The sequence below is a fragment of the Heptranchias perlo genome, chromosome 2 (genome assembly GCF_035084215.1).
Source record: "Heptranchias perlo isolate sHepPer1 chromosome 2, sHepPer1.hap1, whole genome shotgun sequence".
Classification (NCBI taxonomy): domain Eukaryota; kingdom Metazoa; phylum Chordata; class Chondrichthyes; order Hexanchiformes; family Hexanchidae; genus Heptranchias; species Heptranchias perlo.
Window position 1 is genome coordinate 42,255,009 of NC_090326.1, and position 18,161 is coordinate 42,273,169.

General features: G+C 41.9%; 1 protein-coding gene across 3 annotated transcripts in view; it reads left to right on the top strand.

Annotated features, from left to right (window-relative positions):
* Nucleotides 1–5,955, top strand: part of nphp3 (nephronophthisis 3) — an 83,607-nt gene extending 77,652 nt beyond the window's left edge. For 2 of the 3 annotated variants that reach the window (XM_068001797.1, XM_068001798.1), the window contains exons 26-28: nt 304–429; nt 3,115–3,230; nt 5,470–5,955. In XM_068001797.1, the coding sequence (XP_067857898.1) occupies nt 304–429; nt 3,115–3,230; nt 5,470–5,650 (423 nt within the window). In that variant the 3' untranslated portion in view covers nt 5,651–5,955. The remainder of the gene's footprint in view (nt 1–303; nt 430–3,114; nt 3,231–5,469) is intronic. The other variant, XM_068001799.1, reaches the window with a different exon arrangement.
* The last annotated feature ends 12,206 nt before the right edge of the window (nt 5,956–18,161 follow it).

Here is an 18,161-nt window from a genome sequence, read left to right on the forward strand (position 1 = left end):
AATTTTAATAGAATTTTATATTATAAAATTGCAGTGCTAAACGACTCACTTTACTAAAACAATATTTAATACTCATTTGTATATATAATAGTTGGGTTTGAGGTGGATTTAAGTTGTAGGATGTGATATTTCTTTCCAAATGATCAGGGTTTCAAGAAACAAAAATGGCAATAAATAACCATAGATCTCCTAACCCATAAACAATAAAATGCGTTAAACATTTTTTCTTTAAAGTCGTAATGTTTTGTCATGAAAGCTGAAAATGGTCCTCGTAATACTAATATTTGTTGTTTGAATTTACAGGGAAAATTGGACAAGGCTGTTCCTTTATGTCAGCTGGCAGTTGAAATTCGTCAGAAATCTTTTGGCCCGAAGCACCCAAGTGTGGCAACCGCCCTGGTGAACCTGGCTGTGCTGTACTGTCAGTTGGTATGTTGACTGTTGGCCTCAACATACCTGGCTGTTACTGACCTATCGCCCCTTTTAAATTGTAAAAAAGCATAGAACTTTTTACACTGTAGTATGTAAAGTCTAAAAAAGCTGAGCAGCCTCTATATTCTTACCAATGAAAGTGGATTACGGACAACTGTTAATACAGGCAGTTTTGCATTAATGCTGATACAGCAAGATAAAAAATCTTTATTACAGTGGCACTTGTTGAATGCAAACTCAACTGAACTCAGGTATGTTATGTGAGGAGCAAGGAGCCAAACTTTAAGACCACTTTTATCCAGATAGGGGGGAGAGGGAATAACAGGCAAAAAAAGCTAAAGATTAAAGATCAGGATAGTGATCAGACTAGGCTGCTACTTTATAAGGGATAACGTTATGAGTTTATGCTTTGTCACAAAGCCTCACCTCCCAGGAGTGCATATCTAGAATTTGAACGTACACCTCCTGCATTTTCCACATTTTATGATCAGGATGTAATAGTGTGGGAAGATTTCCTGTGTTCGCTAGGTGTAGACTGTTTATAAAGAATGGGTTTACAATATTCCTACACCTGGCACACAGAGGAAATATTTACCCCACATGGAAGAACTTAGTTAATAAATAATATGAATTTCAGTTCATAGTTTTATTTTTTTTTATATATATATATATATATAGATATAGATGGACATTCAATGCAAAAGCAAGGAAGTGATGAATTTGTACAAGAAATGTGTTAGGCCACCATTGGAGTATTTCATGACGTTCTGAGCACCCCATTATAGAAAGGACATTAGAGCTATGGAAAGGATACAGCAAAGATTCACCAGGATAGTACCAGAAATGAGAGGTTATAATTGTGAAGAAAGGCTCGGAAAATTAGTTTTTTTTTTTAGTAGATCAGAGAAAGTTAAAGGGGGATCTAATAGAAGTTTTCAAAATTATGACTTTTTTTTCCATTCTCGGGATGTTGGCAAGGCCGGCATTTTTTTTTATTCGCTCATGGGATGTGGGCGTCGCTGGCGAGGCCGGCATTTATTGCCCATCACTAATTGCCCTTGAGAAGGTGGTGGTGAGCAGCCTTCTTGAACCATTCAGTCCGTGTGGTGAAGGTTCTCCCACAGTGCTGTTAGGAAGGGAGTTCCAGGATTTTGACCCAGCGACGATGAAGGAACGGCGATATATTTCCAAGTCGGGATGGTGTGTGACTTGGGGGGGAATGTGCAGGTGGTGGTGTTCCCATGTGCCTGCTGCCCCTATCCTTCTTGGTGGTAGAGGTCGTGGGTTTTGCCCATCCCTAGTCGGCCTGAGATCGTGGTGATATAACTGAGTAGCTTGGAAGGCCACTTTAAAGGGCAGTTAAGAGTCAACAAAGTTGGTGTGGGACTGGAGTCACATACAGGTGAAACCAGGTAAGGGCGGCAAGTTTTCATCTGAAAGACAGCATCTCTGACAATGCAGCACTTGTTAGCAAAATTAAAGCCCCTGGGATTAAAGGGACAGTGGCAGCTTAGATACAAAATTGGCTACGGGACAGAAAGCAGAGAGTATTGGTGAATGGTTGTTTTTCAGACTGGAGGGAAGTATACAGTGGTGTTCAACAGGGGTCAGTATTAGGAGCACTGCTCTTTTTGATGACCTGAACTTGGGTATAGAGGGTATAATTTGAAAGTTCGCAGATGACACGAAACGTGGAAATGTAGTAAACAATGTGGAGGATAGTAACAAACTTCAGGAGGAAATGGGCAGACACATGGCAGATGAATGTAATGCAGAGAAGTGTGAAGTGATATGTTTTGGTAGGAAGAATGAGGAGAGGCAATATAAACATAATGGTACAATTTTAAAAGGGGTGCAGGAACAGAGAGACCTAGGGGTGCACATACACAAATCTTTGAAGGTGGCAGGACAAGTTGAGAAGGCTGTTAAAAAAGCATATCTGATCTTGGGCTTTATTAATAGAAGCATAGTGTACAAAAGCAAGGAAGTTATGCTAAACCTTTAATTTAAAAAAAAATGGTTAAGCCTCAGCTGGAGTATTGTGTTCAATTCTGGGCACCACACTTTAGGAAGGATGTCAAGGCCTTAGAGAGGGTGCAGAAGAGATTTACTAGAATGGTGCCAAAGATGAGGGACTTCAGTTATGTGGAGAGACAGGAGAAGCTGGGGTTGTTCTCCTTAGAACAGAGAAGGTTAAGGAGAGATTTGATAGAGGTGTTCAAAATCACAAAAGGTTTTGATAGAGTAAATAAGGAGAAGCTGTTTCCAGTAGCAGAATGGTTGGTAACCAGAGGACACAGATTTAAGGTGATTGGCAAAAGAGCCAGAGATGACATGAGGAAACATTTTTTTACCCACGAGTTGTTATGATCTGGAATGCATTGCCTGAAAGGGTGGTGGAAGTAGATTCAATAGTAGCTTTCAAAAGGGAATTGGATAAATACATGAAAGGAAAAAATTTACAGGGCTATGGGGAAAGAGCATAGGACTAATTGGACAGCTCTTTCAAAGAGCCGGCACAGGCCAAATGGCCTCCTCCTGTGCTGTACCTACTCGGATACTATGATATACTAACAATTATATAAATTAATAAATATGAACTGTTTTCATGTAAAGGTTATCTTTTAAGTGCATGGCAAAAATTATAAAAATGAATAAGCCATAAATGTCTCTGTTATACAGAAAAAGCACACTGAAGCTTTACCACTATATGAACGTGCTCTGAAGATCTATGAGGACAGCCTGGGACGTTGTCATCCCAGAGTGGGAGAGACACTAAAGAATTTAGCAGTGCTAAGGTAAGGATGACAGCTGCACTGAACTCAGTTTTATCTATAGTTATCAGTCAGCAGCAGAAATATATCATGTGATATGTTTGCTTTTAAATGACGATAGTACCGCCTAGTCTCTGGTGTGCCACATGCACATAGTATATCTCCAAGCTACCTGTCAGGTACTTAAACATGTGTGCATGACACAATGTGTTTGTTTTATAAGAACATAAGAAATAGGAGCAGGAGTAGGCCATACGACCCCTCGAGCTTGCTCTGCCACTCAGTAAAATGATGGCTGATCTTCAACCTCAACTCCACTTTCCTGCCCGATCCCCATATCCCTTGATTCCCCTAGTTCATATAGTGGTAAAGCTTCAGTGTGCTTTTTCTGTATAACAGAGACATTTATGGCTTATTCATTTTTATAATTTTTGCCATGCACTTAAAAGATAACCTTTACATGAAAACAGTTCATATTTATTAATTTATATAATTGTTAGTATATCATAGTATCCGAGTAGGTACAGCACAGGAGGAGGCCATTTGGCCTGTGCCGGCTCTTTGAAAGAGCTGTCCAATTAGTCCCTATGCTCTTTCCCCATAGCCCTGTAAATTTTTTCCTTTCATGTATTTATCCAATTCCCTTTTGAAAGCTACTATTGAATCTACTTCCACCACCCTTTCAGGCAGTGCATTCCAGATCATAACAACTCGTGGGTAAAAAAATGTTTCCTCATGTCATCTCTGGCTCTTTTGCCAATCACCTTAAATCTGTGTCCTCTGGTTACCAACCATTCTGCTACTGGAAACAGCTTCTCCTTATTTACTCTATCAAAACCTTTTGTGATTTTGAACACCTCTATCAAATCTCCCCTTAACCTTCTCTGTTCTAAGGAGAACAACCCCAGCTTCTCCTGTCTCTCCACATAACTGAAGTCCCTCATCCAAAAATCTATCGATCTCAGTCTTGAATATACTCAACGACTCAGCATCCACAGCCCTCTAGGGTAGAGAATTCCAAATATTGATGAGCCACTGAGTGATTAAATTCCTCCTCATCTCAGTCCTAAATGGCCGACCCCTTATCCTGAGATATGCCCCCTGGTTATAGACTCTCCAGCCAGGGGAAACAACCTCTCAGCATCTACCCTGTCAAGCCCCTTCAGAATCTTATATGTTTCAATGAGAGATCACCTCTCATTCTTCTAAACTTCAGAGAGTATAGGCACATTCTACTTTTAAAGAAGACAGTTAGCTAGGACTAATATAAATGGTGGTCACCACCATGAAGCTGGGCCAACATTTATGTTGAGGGATTTATAAACCTTGACCAGTTTGTGAGGCATAGTGGAAGGAGGTTGATGGGTCAGAAAGGGAGAAAAATATTGAGTAACCTGTGATGTCATGATGCATTAAAACCAAGAGCAACATACATGCAAATGTGCAGGAGGGAGATCATTCAACCACTCTGTGAGGGAGGATGGTGTGAGTGATGGAGAATGGGGAGGAAGAGAAGGACAGATAGAAAAAGGGAACATTGCAACTGTAAATTACGATGATATGCATTTTTTACAGGATAGAAGTACTGCTAAAAAGCCATTTAAACAAAAACGACCTATTCTGCTTTAGGTATTCACGTAATTTTTCCTTTAATTTTCTAATTTCAAAATAATGTATCTCTGCCTACACAATACTTCAGTGGTTTAAAATATTGTGCAGTCTGGTGTATTTGTCTATTTGATAGGTTTTTAACCAATATCAATAAAAAGGTTCAATCAATACACCACTGACTTGTACAATATTTTTTTTTCTTCCCTTTTAAAGTTTTAAATTTGTCTCTCTCCTTGGGTGTCGTCATATCTTTTCTCTGGCCAAGAAGGCACGTTGGTGGCCTTGCGAGCCTCTGCCAAATGCCATTGTTTAACCACACACCAGGAGATAAGAGTGCGGCTTAGTGACTCACTCCCCACCTCCCTGTGAGATGATGCCTGATCTCTGTACTGTACCTGCTGTAATGGCACAGCTAAGATTGGACACTCTGGAAAATCGTAGGTGTGAACCTGTGACCTATCATTTTCTGGTAACAAGGTACCATTCTTCACTTAAGAAAAAGGACGTGAATCAGGGATAGGGCTTTGAGAATTTTGCAAAATTTGATTGGTTCAATTTGACATCTGCATTGCTAAAGTGTGCAAAATGAGTCATTTGCAGATACCCTCTCACTGAGTTCAAGACTGATGTTATTTTGTAATTTATGTTACAGTTATGAGGAGGCCAATTTTGAAAAGGCTGCTGAGTTATACAAGAGAGCAATGGATATTAAGGAAGCTGAGGCCTCAATGGTCGGTGGAAAAGCTCCTTCAAGACATTCATCCAATGGAGATACTTTCAGTTTAAGAAATGCTCTGGCTCCTAATCCCTACCTAGAATTGGGATACAGGTGACTTGCAAATACAAATGGACAGCAGAAACTCAGAAGCTGTAGATGTGGAACATATCGGAACAAAGTGTCAATTTTGTTTCAGTTATCAAGCCTAAAACAATTATTTGAAAGTTTAAAATGTAAATTTCCCAAGAAACTGGAGTAATTATATTATTTGTATTGTGTAACATGAAAAAAATTATCAGAATGATGTATTAGGGTGAAGCACTAATGCCTCTGGCACATTGAAGGGAAAAGATCAAGTTACCTGACTAGTGTTCTGAATTAGCATTAAATACTTGTAAATAAAGAATTAATGAACCAAAACACTGCTTGTAAAGGGAAATGGAGAATAGAAACTATTTTCTATGTGTGCCTTTTGAAGTTTATACCAGTGCTGATTTTGTATATCAGTGTTTTAATATTGAATATAAGTTTGTCTCAAAAGGTCTTTCAGACTTGAATCAGCAACAAGAAATACCCTTCTTTCTTTGTAAGGAAAACAACATTTTTGAAGGAAACATCAACTCCTTCCAAAAAGAGAGAATAATCCTGTGACCTCCTTGAAGTGGGAATTGAATCTAGCTTTTATAGAAGGATCTTGGTGTATATTTTTATGCTCGGGATTGCTGTTGGAGCAAGTTGTTCTTTATATTCTAGGAAATGCAATTTAGTGAATCAACACTAAGGGGAAATATCACTAGTTTCAGCAGTATGCTCAGTACCTCAGAATATTAAACACAGCAATAAAAAGTCTGGTTCTCACTAATGTTATTTATCTCACCCCATTTGCCACTGAAACCCTCATCCATGCCTTTGTCACCTCAAGATTCAATTTTTCCAATGCCCTCCTCCCAAATTCAATCCTCCATAAACTCCACCGCCCACATCTATCCCACATAATGTCCTGTTTACCTGTCAACCCTGTCCTTGTTGACCTCAATTGGCTCTCCATCCTTCAGTGCATTGACTTCAAAATCCTCCATCTTGTCTACAGATCAGTCCATGGCCTTACTCCTCAATTTATGTTCCTGCTTGCATCTTCCACTCTTCCAACTCTGGTCTACAGGGTGTTGAGCTCTTGGTATCGCATCCAAGGGACAGCACCTCTGACGGTGCAGTACTCCTTCAGTACTGCACGGAGACAGGAGCTTTCTTTTAATATTATAATGAATCGGGCATCCCTGCTATCTTCTGGCACACACGGCAGATTTGCATTCAAGTACAGTGGGCATCCAGGACTGGTAGGCCACAGTTGATGGATATGTGTAGATTTGAAGGGCCAGAACACAACAAGCTGCTGGTTTAAAGGATGGTTTGTTGGTGCTTGTGTGCATTTATCTTTTGTTAATTTTTTTTGCCCCACTTAAGTCCACAGCACTGTCCTCTTTTGCTTCAGTTCTAGAAATTTGGACAATCCCATACCATTAATATTCTCTTGATGAAGATTTTTTTAAATTCATTTTTGGTAAGGGCATCACTGGCAAGGCTGGTGTTTATTACTCATCCCTAATGGCGGTGGGCCTTCTTGAATCGCTGCAGTCTGTGTGGTGAAGATACTGCCACAGTGCTGTTAGGAAGGGAGTTTCAGGATTTTGACGCAGCGACTATGAAGGACGATCAATGAAATGATCGTAGGCAATGAGGCAGTACAACAGAAGGACTGTCCCCATCTGCCTGTGACTACAGGTAGAGACATATTCACCTGGATTTGTCCGAGGAGCTGTGTGTGTAATTCGCCAGGGACGTGGAGCTGTGCTGTGTAGCGCGATCTGACATGCTACCAGAGACATGACACCGGCAGTGATTGCGAAAGTCACTTCAGCCCCTGAGTGCCTCACTATTATTACAGGCATGCTGCACTGCTGTCCTATGGAGTCCAAATGTAAGGAATCTTACACCAGGTTATAGTCCAACAATTTTATTTTAAAATCACAAGCTTTCGGAGATTATCCCCTTTGTCAGGTGAATGAGTGAAAGGTTCTCAAATCGCATATCTTATATCAGAACCTTTCACTTATTCACCTGACGAAGGGGATAATCTCCGAAAGCTTGTGATTTTAAAATAAAATTGTTGGACTATAACCTGGTGTTGTAAGATTCCTTACATTTGTCCACCCCAGTCCATCCACCGGCATCTCCACACTATGGAGTACAAACAGGGCAACCCTCTTCAAGCCCACTTTATGCATCATAACACCCACTTTGCCAGCTGTGAAACAGGGTTTGGTTGCTGGATCACTCCAAGACGTGTTGGATTGCTCTGTCACTTGCCCGCGGGACTCTATTTTGTGCCAGCACATTGGGATGAAATGTCTTTTGAGTCTTCCCAGAGGCTCTAAGCATTTTTGCTGCCCTATTAAGACACTTTTAAGTGGCCAGGTCCCTTAAAATTTCACCTACGGTGTGATTTTTCTGATCTTCCCTCACAATTTTCAGGATTCGTGCTAAATATTCTCTGGCTGCTCGGGTTCACTCACCCATTCTGTGTTTCAGAGGGAAAGTGAGAAACCTCTGTGACACCTGCCTTCAGCCTGTATTGTTGGGGATTTGGCCCATTGAGGCATCAGAGTCACCACCCTGATTGAAATATCTATCCTTTGACATAGAAACACAAGGCATCTGAATGTCTAATCTCAGCTAAGCTCCCTACTGGGCGTTTGGAATACTTGGTTATAACTATCAGGAAAGACTGAACAGGCTGTGGCTCTTTTCACTAGAAAAGGGAAGGCTGAGGGGTGACCTCGTGAAGATATTTAAAATTATGAAGGGGTTTGATAGAATAGATGTAGAGACTATGTTTGCATTTGTGGGGAGTATAAAACTAGGGGTCATAAATATAAGATAGTCACTAATAAATCCAATAAGGAATTCAGGAGAAACTTCTTTACCCAGAGTGGTTAGACACTTGGCCACTTAGGTGTCACACAGGAACCATTTCATCACCGTGGCATGAAACACTTGAGATTGTGCACAATTATTCCCTCTTTGTTTACTAATTAACATCCCAAATTACTGTAGTAACCAACCTGGATTCATTCCTGCTGACGTAAATGTTAAGTCAAAATACTGCATTTTAACATTACAGAAATATGATAAATTAAAAATCCAGCACAGACAATAGAGGTAAAAACCAAATCATTACACACCTGTAAGGCTAGCTCTCTATCTAAGACCAAAACTGCACAGAGAAGTGTGAATAATTAAGAAAATGAGCTGACCATTGTGTGCAATTAGCTCACTGTACTCCTGGCTAGTATAACACTAGCACCTAGACATGCTAGTTCAACTTTTCCAGGATCTGAAAATCTACCCTATTGACCCTTGTGGTCTGTAGCTCAGAAAAATGACTGAAACTTAAAGCTCATGGTTCCAATTTGTTATTTAAATCCCTGGATTATACAGTAGAATTGGGGAATGGTTGAACCCAGGCATTGTGTGCTAGCAAGATTTCTAAGTGCAGTGTAGCAGTGAAGGATAAAGCTTTTCCCTTTTTCTTCAAGTTCAATGGAAAAATAGCTATTTGAAAAGCCAGCAAATAAACATTTGACGAATCCAATAAACCAATTAAAGAATGAGCCCTACAGTTCTTTTCTTTCATCTCCCGTTCTGGAGAATTTTTTTAAAATATTGACACTTGAAACCATATGTCTTCTTATTTTGAGGATTATGGTTGTACTTCACTGCTGTTATTGTGTGATTCAGAGGTGAAGATAACAACTTGGAACCATAAGCTCCCAGTCTCAAAGAATTAGTATACTAATTGATTAGTAATTGAATACACATTTGCATTTACCAATGACCAGCACACAGCAGAGCGGTTTCACATTCCCCCCGAGTGCTATTTTAAAGAATATTCCCAGGGCAACTGCATACTTTTCTTTGCTAATTCTGATATCTTATCAGAGGTTCAATGCACACCTAATGATCAGCAATCTATGGGCCAGAAATTCTAACCGAGAAATTAATGGGGTGTATAGTTAATACTGAGGAAGACTGCAACAGAATATAAGCTGTTAATAAACTTGCAGAATGGGCCTGTAATTGGCAAATTAATTTCAATATAGATAAGTGTGAGGTGGTGCATTTTGGTAGGAGGAATAAGGAGGCCACATATTCACTGGAAGATAAGAGTCTAAATGGAGTAGAGGAGAAAAGGGTTCATGGGGTACAATTCACAAATCATTAAAAGTAGAAACGCAGTTAATAAGACCATAAAAATGCAAACAAAGCAATGGGGTTCATTTCTAGAGGAATAGAATTTAAAAGAGAAGTTATGATAAACTTATATAGAACCTTGGTTAGACCACACTTAAGATTACTGTGCACAGTTCTGGTCTCCATGTTACAAAAAGGATATAGAGGCACTGGAGAAGGTGCAAAAAAGATTTACAAGGATGATACCAGAACTGTGAGGTTATAACTATCAGGAAAGACTGAACAGGCTGGGGCTTTTTTCTCTAGAAAAGGGAAGGCTGAGGGGTGACCTCATGGTGACCTCAATTATGAAGGTGGTTTGATAGGATAGATGTAGAGAAGATGTTTCCACTTTTGGGGAGTATAAAACAAGGGGTCATAAATATAAGACAGTCACTAATAAATCCAGTAAGGAATTCAGGAGCAACTTCTTTACCCAGAGTGGTTAGAATATGGAACTTGCTACCACAAGGAGTAGTTGAGGTGAATAGCACAGATACATTTAAGGGGAGCCTGGATAAGTACACGCAGGAGAAAAGAATAGAAGGATATACTGATAGGGTTAGATGAAGTAGGGAGGGGGTGGGGCTCGTGCGGAGCATAAACACTGGCATGGACCAGTTGGGCTGAATGGCTTGTTTCTGTGCTGTACATTCTATGTAATATACAGTGGCAGTTTGTTCAACCACCTAGCCCTTTCAGTTTTAAACTCTCTATACCACTTTGCCTTGCTACATCTTTTCTCACCTAAAGTATCCTTAAGACCTACCTCTTTGAGCACACTTTTGTCTACTTCTCCTAATTCCCCTTTTGATTTGATCAGATCTCCAACTGTTAAGTGCTTTGGTACATTTTTTTACATTATAGGCCCTACATAAATGTAAGTTGTTATCTTTTATGCATGCAAACAGAAGTTTGAACTAAAATTTAAATGCATCTAGCAGGTCCTGCAACTGTTTGGATTTTGACCCACATATCTTTGTTGAGTTAAGGACTTTTCCCTTCAAAGCAAACCTGAGGCCATACAAGGGGAAAATAGGAACTGATACATATTTATTGAGAAATGTCAATAAGCAAAAATATGTAGCTTTTTTTCAAATTTTACAGGTAAGTTATTTGGATTTTTGTACAGATGTAATGTTATCCTACAGTTTGAGAAATCAGTTATTAAATCCTAAAATTACTAAAGTATTGTAGATGGACATGTAATAAATAACTTGAATTGCATTTACCATCCTTGAAGCATGGAGTAGTGTACAATGCAGTTATGAAACCAACTAGCTTTTTTATGTTGATGCAGAACTTGTGGATGGAATCAATCTGATATAACTGAACAAATAAAATTTCATCCAAACCACCAGGCGTAGTAAATTAAGCATCTAAATTATATTATCGATGCTGAGACCCCTTTCAACTTCAGCCAGTGTTTATAAGTACAGTATAAACTAAAGCCTGTCCAGTACTGAGCTGGCAAGAACAGTTGAGGCTGAGTTTGATGAACAACTTCAAAAAGAAGTTGGATAAATACCTGACTGCAAACAGGACCAGAATTTGTAAGAAACAAGTACAGAAAAAAATGGACTCAGGTCAGGCAGCATCTGTGGAGAAACAGAAGTCAGTTAGTCAATATTTCAGGTCTAAGACCGTTAGGGCCGTTTTGACTGACTTCTGATTCTCCACAGATACTGCCTGACCTGAATAATTCCAGCTTTTTCTGTTTCCATTTTCAGATTTCCAGAATCTGCAGCATTTTGCTTTTTATCTCTAATTTGCAGAAATAGGTATAGACTGAGGTGATCAAATACTCCACAGGATACAATGATGGTTCTTGTGCTGCTGTGCAAGAGGAGGTGAGGCAAAGTCAGCTAGAGGACATCAAACCAGTGGTGAATGGATGGGTGAATATTCTGGCGTCTACATCACTACCATTGGAGATCAAGGACTATCGATTCAAAACCTTCCTCCGGGAACTTAAATAGATGGAGTAGGATTTCCGTAGGGGTTCTCCCAATCTTCCACCGTAACTTTAGCAGAAACCTCAGCGAAACCGCGTAAACAGTCATTGACACTGTTTATGTCGAAGTTATGGTGAGAGATCAGGAGAACCCCCATAGAAATCATTTATACTGGAGCGAGCTTGCTGGACCAAATGGCCTCCTTTCATTCTACTGTTTTATGTGGTTATAAGCTATCTGTGAAACAAGAGATATAACTTGATCTTCAATTTCCTCATCGGCCAGCTTTATGGCCACTTGGAACAAGATTGCCCATTTACTGCTGAATTATCAGGAGTTGATTTGAACCAAGTTCCCATTTGTGAAAAGACAGCATCAACCGTAGTGTTCTGACTTTCCTTCAAACTCAAGAGTATTACTGCACATATGCTAAAGCAAAATACTGTGGATGCTGGAAATCTGAAATAAAAACAGAAAATGCTGGAGAATCTCAGCAAGTGAGGCAGCATCTGTGGAGAAAGAAACAGAGTTAACGTTTCAGGTCGAAGACCTTTCATCAGAACTGGAAGATGTTAAAGAGTTAAAGTTTTTAAGCAAATACAGAGCCAGGGAAAAGGAGGGGGTGGGGAGGGGAGGAAAGAACAAAAGGGAAGGTCTGTGATAGGGTAGAGGGCACGAGTAATTAAATGACAAAAGAATTGATGGTGCAAGGCAAGGAAGGTGGTAATGGGACAGGTTAAGAAACAAAAGATTGATCAGGAGTAACTGTAAATGGCAACAGCAGAACCATTACCAGCATCTACTGTCTGAAAAAATGGGAGCAATGGTTAAGATCTGAAGTTATTGAAATCAATGTTGAGTCCGGAAGGTTGTAAAGTGCCTGATTGAAAGATGAGGTGCTGTTCCTCGAGCTTCCGTTGAGCTTCATTGGAACGGTGTAAGAGGCCGAAGGCAGAGAGGTCAGAGTGGGGGTGGAATTAAAGTAGCAAGCAACCAGCAGGTCAGGGTCACACTTGCGGACAGAGTATTTTGCTTTAGCATGTGTGCAGTAATACCCTTGAGTTTGAAGGAAAGTCAGAACACTACGGTTGATGCTGCCTTTTCACATATTGGAGCTTGGTTCAAATCGACTCCCGATAATTCAGCTTGTGGAGGTGTTCAGCAAAGCGATCGCCCAATCTGCGTTTGGTCTCCCCAGTGTAGAGGAGACCGCATTGTGAGCAGTGAATACAGTAAACTAAATTGAAAGAAGTACAGGTAAACCGCTGTTTCACCTGGAAGGGATGTTTGGGGCCCTGAACGGTGGGAAGGGAGGAGGTGAAGGGGCAGGTGTTACATCTCCTGTGCTCGCACAGGAAGGTGCCATGGGGAGGATAGCGGGTGTTGGGGGTGATGGAAGAGTGGACCAGGGTGTCGCTGAGGGAGTGGTCTCTTCAGAATGTTGAAAGGGGAGGGGAGGGGAAGATGTGTTTGGTGGTGGGATCGCGCTGGAGGTGGCTGAAATAGCAGATGTTGAATGTGGAGGCTGGTGGGGTGGAAGGTGAGGGACAAAGGGGACCCTATCATGGTTCTGGGAGGGAGGGGAAGGGGTGAGGGCAGAAGTGTGGGAAATAGGATGGACACGGTCGAGGGCCCTGTCAACTACAGTGGAGGAGAATCCTCAGTTGAGGAAAAAGGAAGAGATATCGGAAGCACTGGTGCGGAAGGTGGCATCATCAGAATAGATGTGACGGAGACGGAGAAACTGGGAGAAGGGAATAAAGTCCTTACAGGAAGCGGGGTGAGAGGAAATGTAATCAAGGTAGCTGGGGGATCGGTGGGCTTGTAATAGATATTGGTTGACAGTCTATCCCCAGAAATGGGAGATAGAGAAGTTGAGGAAGGGAAGGGAAGGGAAGAGTCGGAGATGGACCAGATGAAGGAGAGGGTAGGGTGGAAATTGGAAGCAAAGTTGATGAAATTTCCCAGTTCGGGGCAAGAGCAGGAAACGGCACCGATAATGTTATCAATGTACTGGAATAAGAGGTGAAGGAGGGGACCTGAGTAGGGTTGGAACAAGGAATGTTCCACATATCCCACAAAAAGGCAGGCATAGGTGGGACCCGTATGAGTTCCCATAGCGACACCTTTTATTTGGAGGAAGTGAGTGGAGTTAAAGGATAAGTTGTTCAATGTAAGAACAAGTTCAGCCAGGCGGAGGAGGGTGGTGGTGGATGGGGACTGGTTGGGTCACTGTTCAAGGAAGAAGTGGAGGGCCCACAGGCTGCTCTGGTGGGGGATGGAGGTGTAGAGGGACTGAACGTCCATGGTGAAAAGGAGACGGTTCGGGCCGGGAAACTGGAAACTGTTAAAGTGGCGGAGGGCGTCAGAAGAGTCGCGGATGTAGGTCGCAAGAGACTGGACATGGGGAGAAAAAAGAGTCGAGATATGAGAAAATGAGTTCCGTGGGGCAAGAACAGGCTGAAACGATGAGTCTCCCAGGGCAGTCCTGTGTGTGGATCTTGGGAAGGAGGTAGAAGCAGGCTGTGTGGGATTGGGGGCTATGAGGCTAGAGGCCATGGGAGGAAGATCTCCAGTGGAGGTGAGGTCACTGACAGTCTGGGGAACAATGGCTTGATGTTCGGCAATGGGGTCACGGTCCAGGGGGAGGTATGAAGACGTGTTGGAGAGTTGGCATCCTTGACACCTGAAAGGAAGAAGAAAAGTTTTTGTTAAAGTGGCGGATGAGGCGAAGGATGAAATGGAACTGCGGAACAGGACTATTCTGAAATAGAGTGAGTCGGTGCTGCTGGACAGAGAGGTTGAGAGCACGCATGTGGTGGCGCATGGTGTTGAGTGTGGATCTCAGGAAGAGGCGAGAGCAGTGGTTCGAGGAACGCTGAATATCATGGAGATATCTGTACTTGCTTAGAAACTTTAACTCTTTAACATCTTCCAGTTCTGAAAAAAGGTCTTCGACCTGAAACGTTAATTCTGTTTCTTTCTCCACAGATGCTGCCTGACTTGCTGAGCTTCTCCAGCATTTTCTGTTTTCACTGCACATATGCATGTGTACATGCAGTGATGCTTTCAGTTTCACAGAAAGCCTAAGGTACATGTATGGAGCCTGTCTTGGCTGCATACATACCTACCGACAAAAACATTGTCCATAGACCAGCGAAATACTTGCATTTATATTGCACCTTACAATGTTCAAACATCTCAAAGCACCCCACACAATTAATTACTTTTGAAGACTTCTATAAACAAACATGGAAAATGACTGTACTAAAGCATCCCACAAAGAGCAGTGAGATGAATAACCAATCATTTTTGGTGGTGGAAACCAATGTTGGCCAAAACCTTCATAACTCCCTGCTCTTTGCATAGTGCTAAGGGATCTTTAAAAGTCCATCTAAACAGGAAAATGGGACTTCAATGTAATATCTCACTTGAAGGATGGGACCTTTACATTGCAGCACTCCCTCAGTACTAGACTGAAGTAGCAGCCTAGATTATGAGGTAAAACCCTGGTATGGAATTTGAACCCCAAACCCTCTAATCCAGAGGCAAGAGTTCAATTAGACCTGTGTAGGAAGAACTGAAAACAAACATCACATAGGATAAATTGGATCAAGATTTATTATTTATGTCCAATGTAATTCTGTTTTGGCTTGGGAGTCACCCTATGTAAAAGGGCATATGTAAAGAAACTGTCACATTTAGTGGTTAATACAAGTGCACTGCAAAACTTCAAAAATTCCTTTAATCTTTTCCCCACTTGAAAGACCTTAAGGACATCACGCAATATACTGCTAACAACAACATCTATAGCACTACAATGACCATCATTATAAGGTTCAGTATTAGTGTTCCAGGAAAAGGTACTGGAAGTCTAAAACATATAAGGGGGAGTTTTTAACTGCCGTCCACCAGTTTCTCTCCTGATAAACGGTCACCTGACAGAAGAAAATCTAGTGGAGAATTTGGACACCCATTTGCCCAATTGATTCCATTTGCAGGCAGGTATTTAAATCGATGTCCAGCGTTCCCACCCAAAACAGGCAGGAGGCTGTGTAACAGAGGTCCTATTTTGCATACATAAATTTCATGGAGAAAAGGGCAGAGCATGCGAAGTGCATACTAGTCCCAGTTTATCCAGGCGTTGAGTGGTCTAACCAGCCGTCCTTAAAGAGACTGCAAGAGGGCACTCAGAAAAGGTAAGTTTTTGCTTTTTTTCTGTGTGGAGGTGGCCGGCCCATTCTCACCTCCCCTAAGGATCCCCTCTTTCTCTCCACCCACCCCCCCCCTCCCTCCCTCCTAAACAGGTCCTTCCTGCCAGCTTGCTCAGGGCAGAATCTGGCCCATTTTCCAGCGAGCTGCAGCAGATCACCGTTTAGCACTCAGCTTGGTGGTAAAATTTAAGTGAGGCCTGGGCCTTCCAACTGTGGCCTAGGGCAGGCACCATGGGCTCGCACCATGGGCTCATTTTGGGCCTAATTTGAAACTCTCCCCCAGAATCTCAAAACACTAATTAGATTTAACCCAACACTAAGATTAAAATTCAGTTTTCAAGGTTACACCATGTACTCTTGAGTTCAAAATTTAAAATAGCAGTAACAAGCTTTCAGGTTAAGCCTCGAGCCTTGGCCTTTAATTACAGACGATACAACTTGTTTCATGTAGAAGCAGATTAGCTGCTGTGTTGAACACTTCAGTTGGTTTCGATGAGATGCTGATTTAAGTTTTAGATCATCTTTCATCATTATTCTGCTTTACAATCATTTTCCAAAATCTTCATTTCAAATCTCTTCTAAAGGCTTTTTCAAAAGTCCTCTAAAGCCCATTTAATTTAGGTAACCGCCTCACAATTAAACCATTCATAGCAAATACACCCATTACCAATCTAAAGAGATAATTAATGTCTGCAAAGTTGTGGATGCCAAAATAGCATCCTGCACTGATAGTTTTGTTTTAATTTTTAAGATTGTACTGCGTCGTTCAAGATTAGGTTGGCTAGATGGATGAAGGAAATGAGGATGAGAACAGTAATGGGAACAGGGAGGGTAAATGTGATTAGGGACTATTTGCTTGTGTGGAGGGTAAACCAGTGTGGACTAGTTGGGTCGAATGGCCTGTTTCCATATTGTAGCTTCTACGTATGTTATCAGCCAAATATCCAGGGAGAATAAACCCTTTTTGTCTCTTTCATTGAATTGAATAAGTCATAGTGTCATAGTCGGTACAGCACAGGAGGCCATTCAGTCCATTGTGCCTGAGCCGGCTCTTTGAAAGAGCTATCCAATTAGTCCCATTCGTCTGCTCTTTCCCCATAGCCCTGTAATTTTTTTCCCTTCAAGTATTTTTCCAATTCCCTTTTGAAAGTTACTATTGAATCTACTTCCACCGCCCTTTCAGGCAGTGCATTCCTGATCATTACAACTCGTGCGTAAAAAAATAATGTTTCCTCATGTCACCTCTGGCTCTTTTGCCGATCATGTTAAATCTGTGTCCTCTGGTTACCGACCCTTCTGCCACTGGAAACAGTTTCTCCCAATTTACTCTGTCAAAACCCTTCATGATTTTGAACACCTCTATCAAATCTCCCCTTAACCTTCTCTGTTCTAAAGAGAACAATCCCAGCTTCTCCACATAACTGAAGTCCCTCATCCCTAGCACCATTCTAGTAAATCTCTTCTGTATCCTCTCTAAGGCCTTGACATCCTAAAGTGTGGTGCCCAGAATTGAACACAATACTCCAGCTGAGGCCTAACCAATGTTTTATAAAGGTTTAGCATAACTTCCTTGCTTTGTACTCTATGGCCCCAATGGCGGGATGGCATTGTGGGGGGGGGGGGGGTGATTGGACCAGCCCAATAAAATCTGTCCATTTCCCACGCGATCGCGAATCAATTGGAGCTACTTAACGTGGCTTCCAGGATTGCCGTCCGAAAGCTGCGCAGCGGGCGGTCTGCGCACCCGCATCACAGGCTGTCAGTTGGAGGAGCTCTATTTAAAGGGGCAGTCCTCCAATGGCTTTCCCTGGAGCAAAACACCCACACAGCACAATGGAGCAGCACAGGGGAAAGGCTGCTCCTAGATATAGTGATAGCTCACTCCAGGTGCTACTGGATGGGATGAGGAGGAGGAGGGATTTTTTTACCTGGTGTACGGGAGGAAGTGGCCTGTCTCTGCCACCAAGAAGGCGTGGCTCGAGTTGGCAGAGGAGGTCACCAGCAGCAGCAACATCTCCCGCACCTGGATCCAGTGCAGGAAGCGCTTCAATGACCTAACTAGGTCAGCAAAAGTGGGTACACTTACTCATTCTCCTACATTCCGTCTTCCACATCACCGCCCCCACCCCCAACTCATTCTGCACTGCCAACACTACTCTATCACATC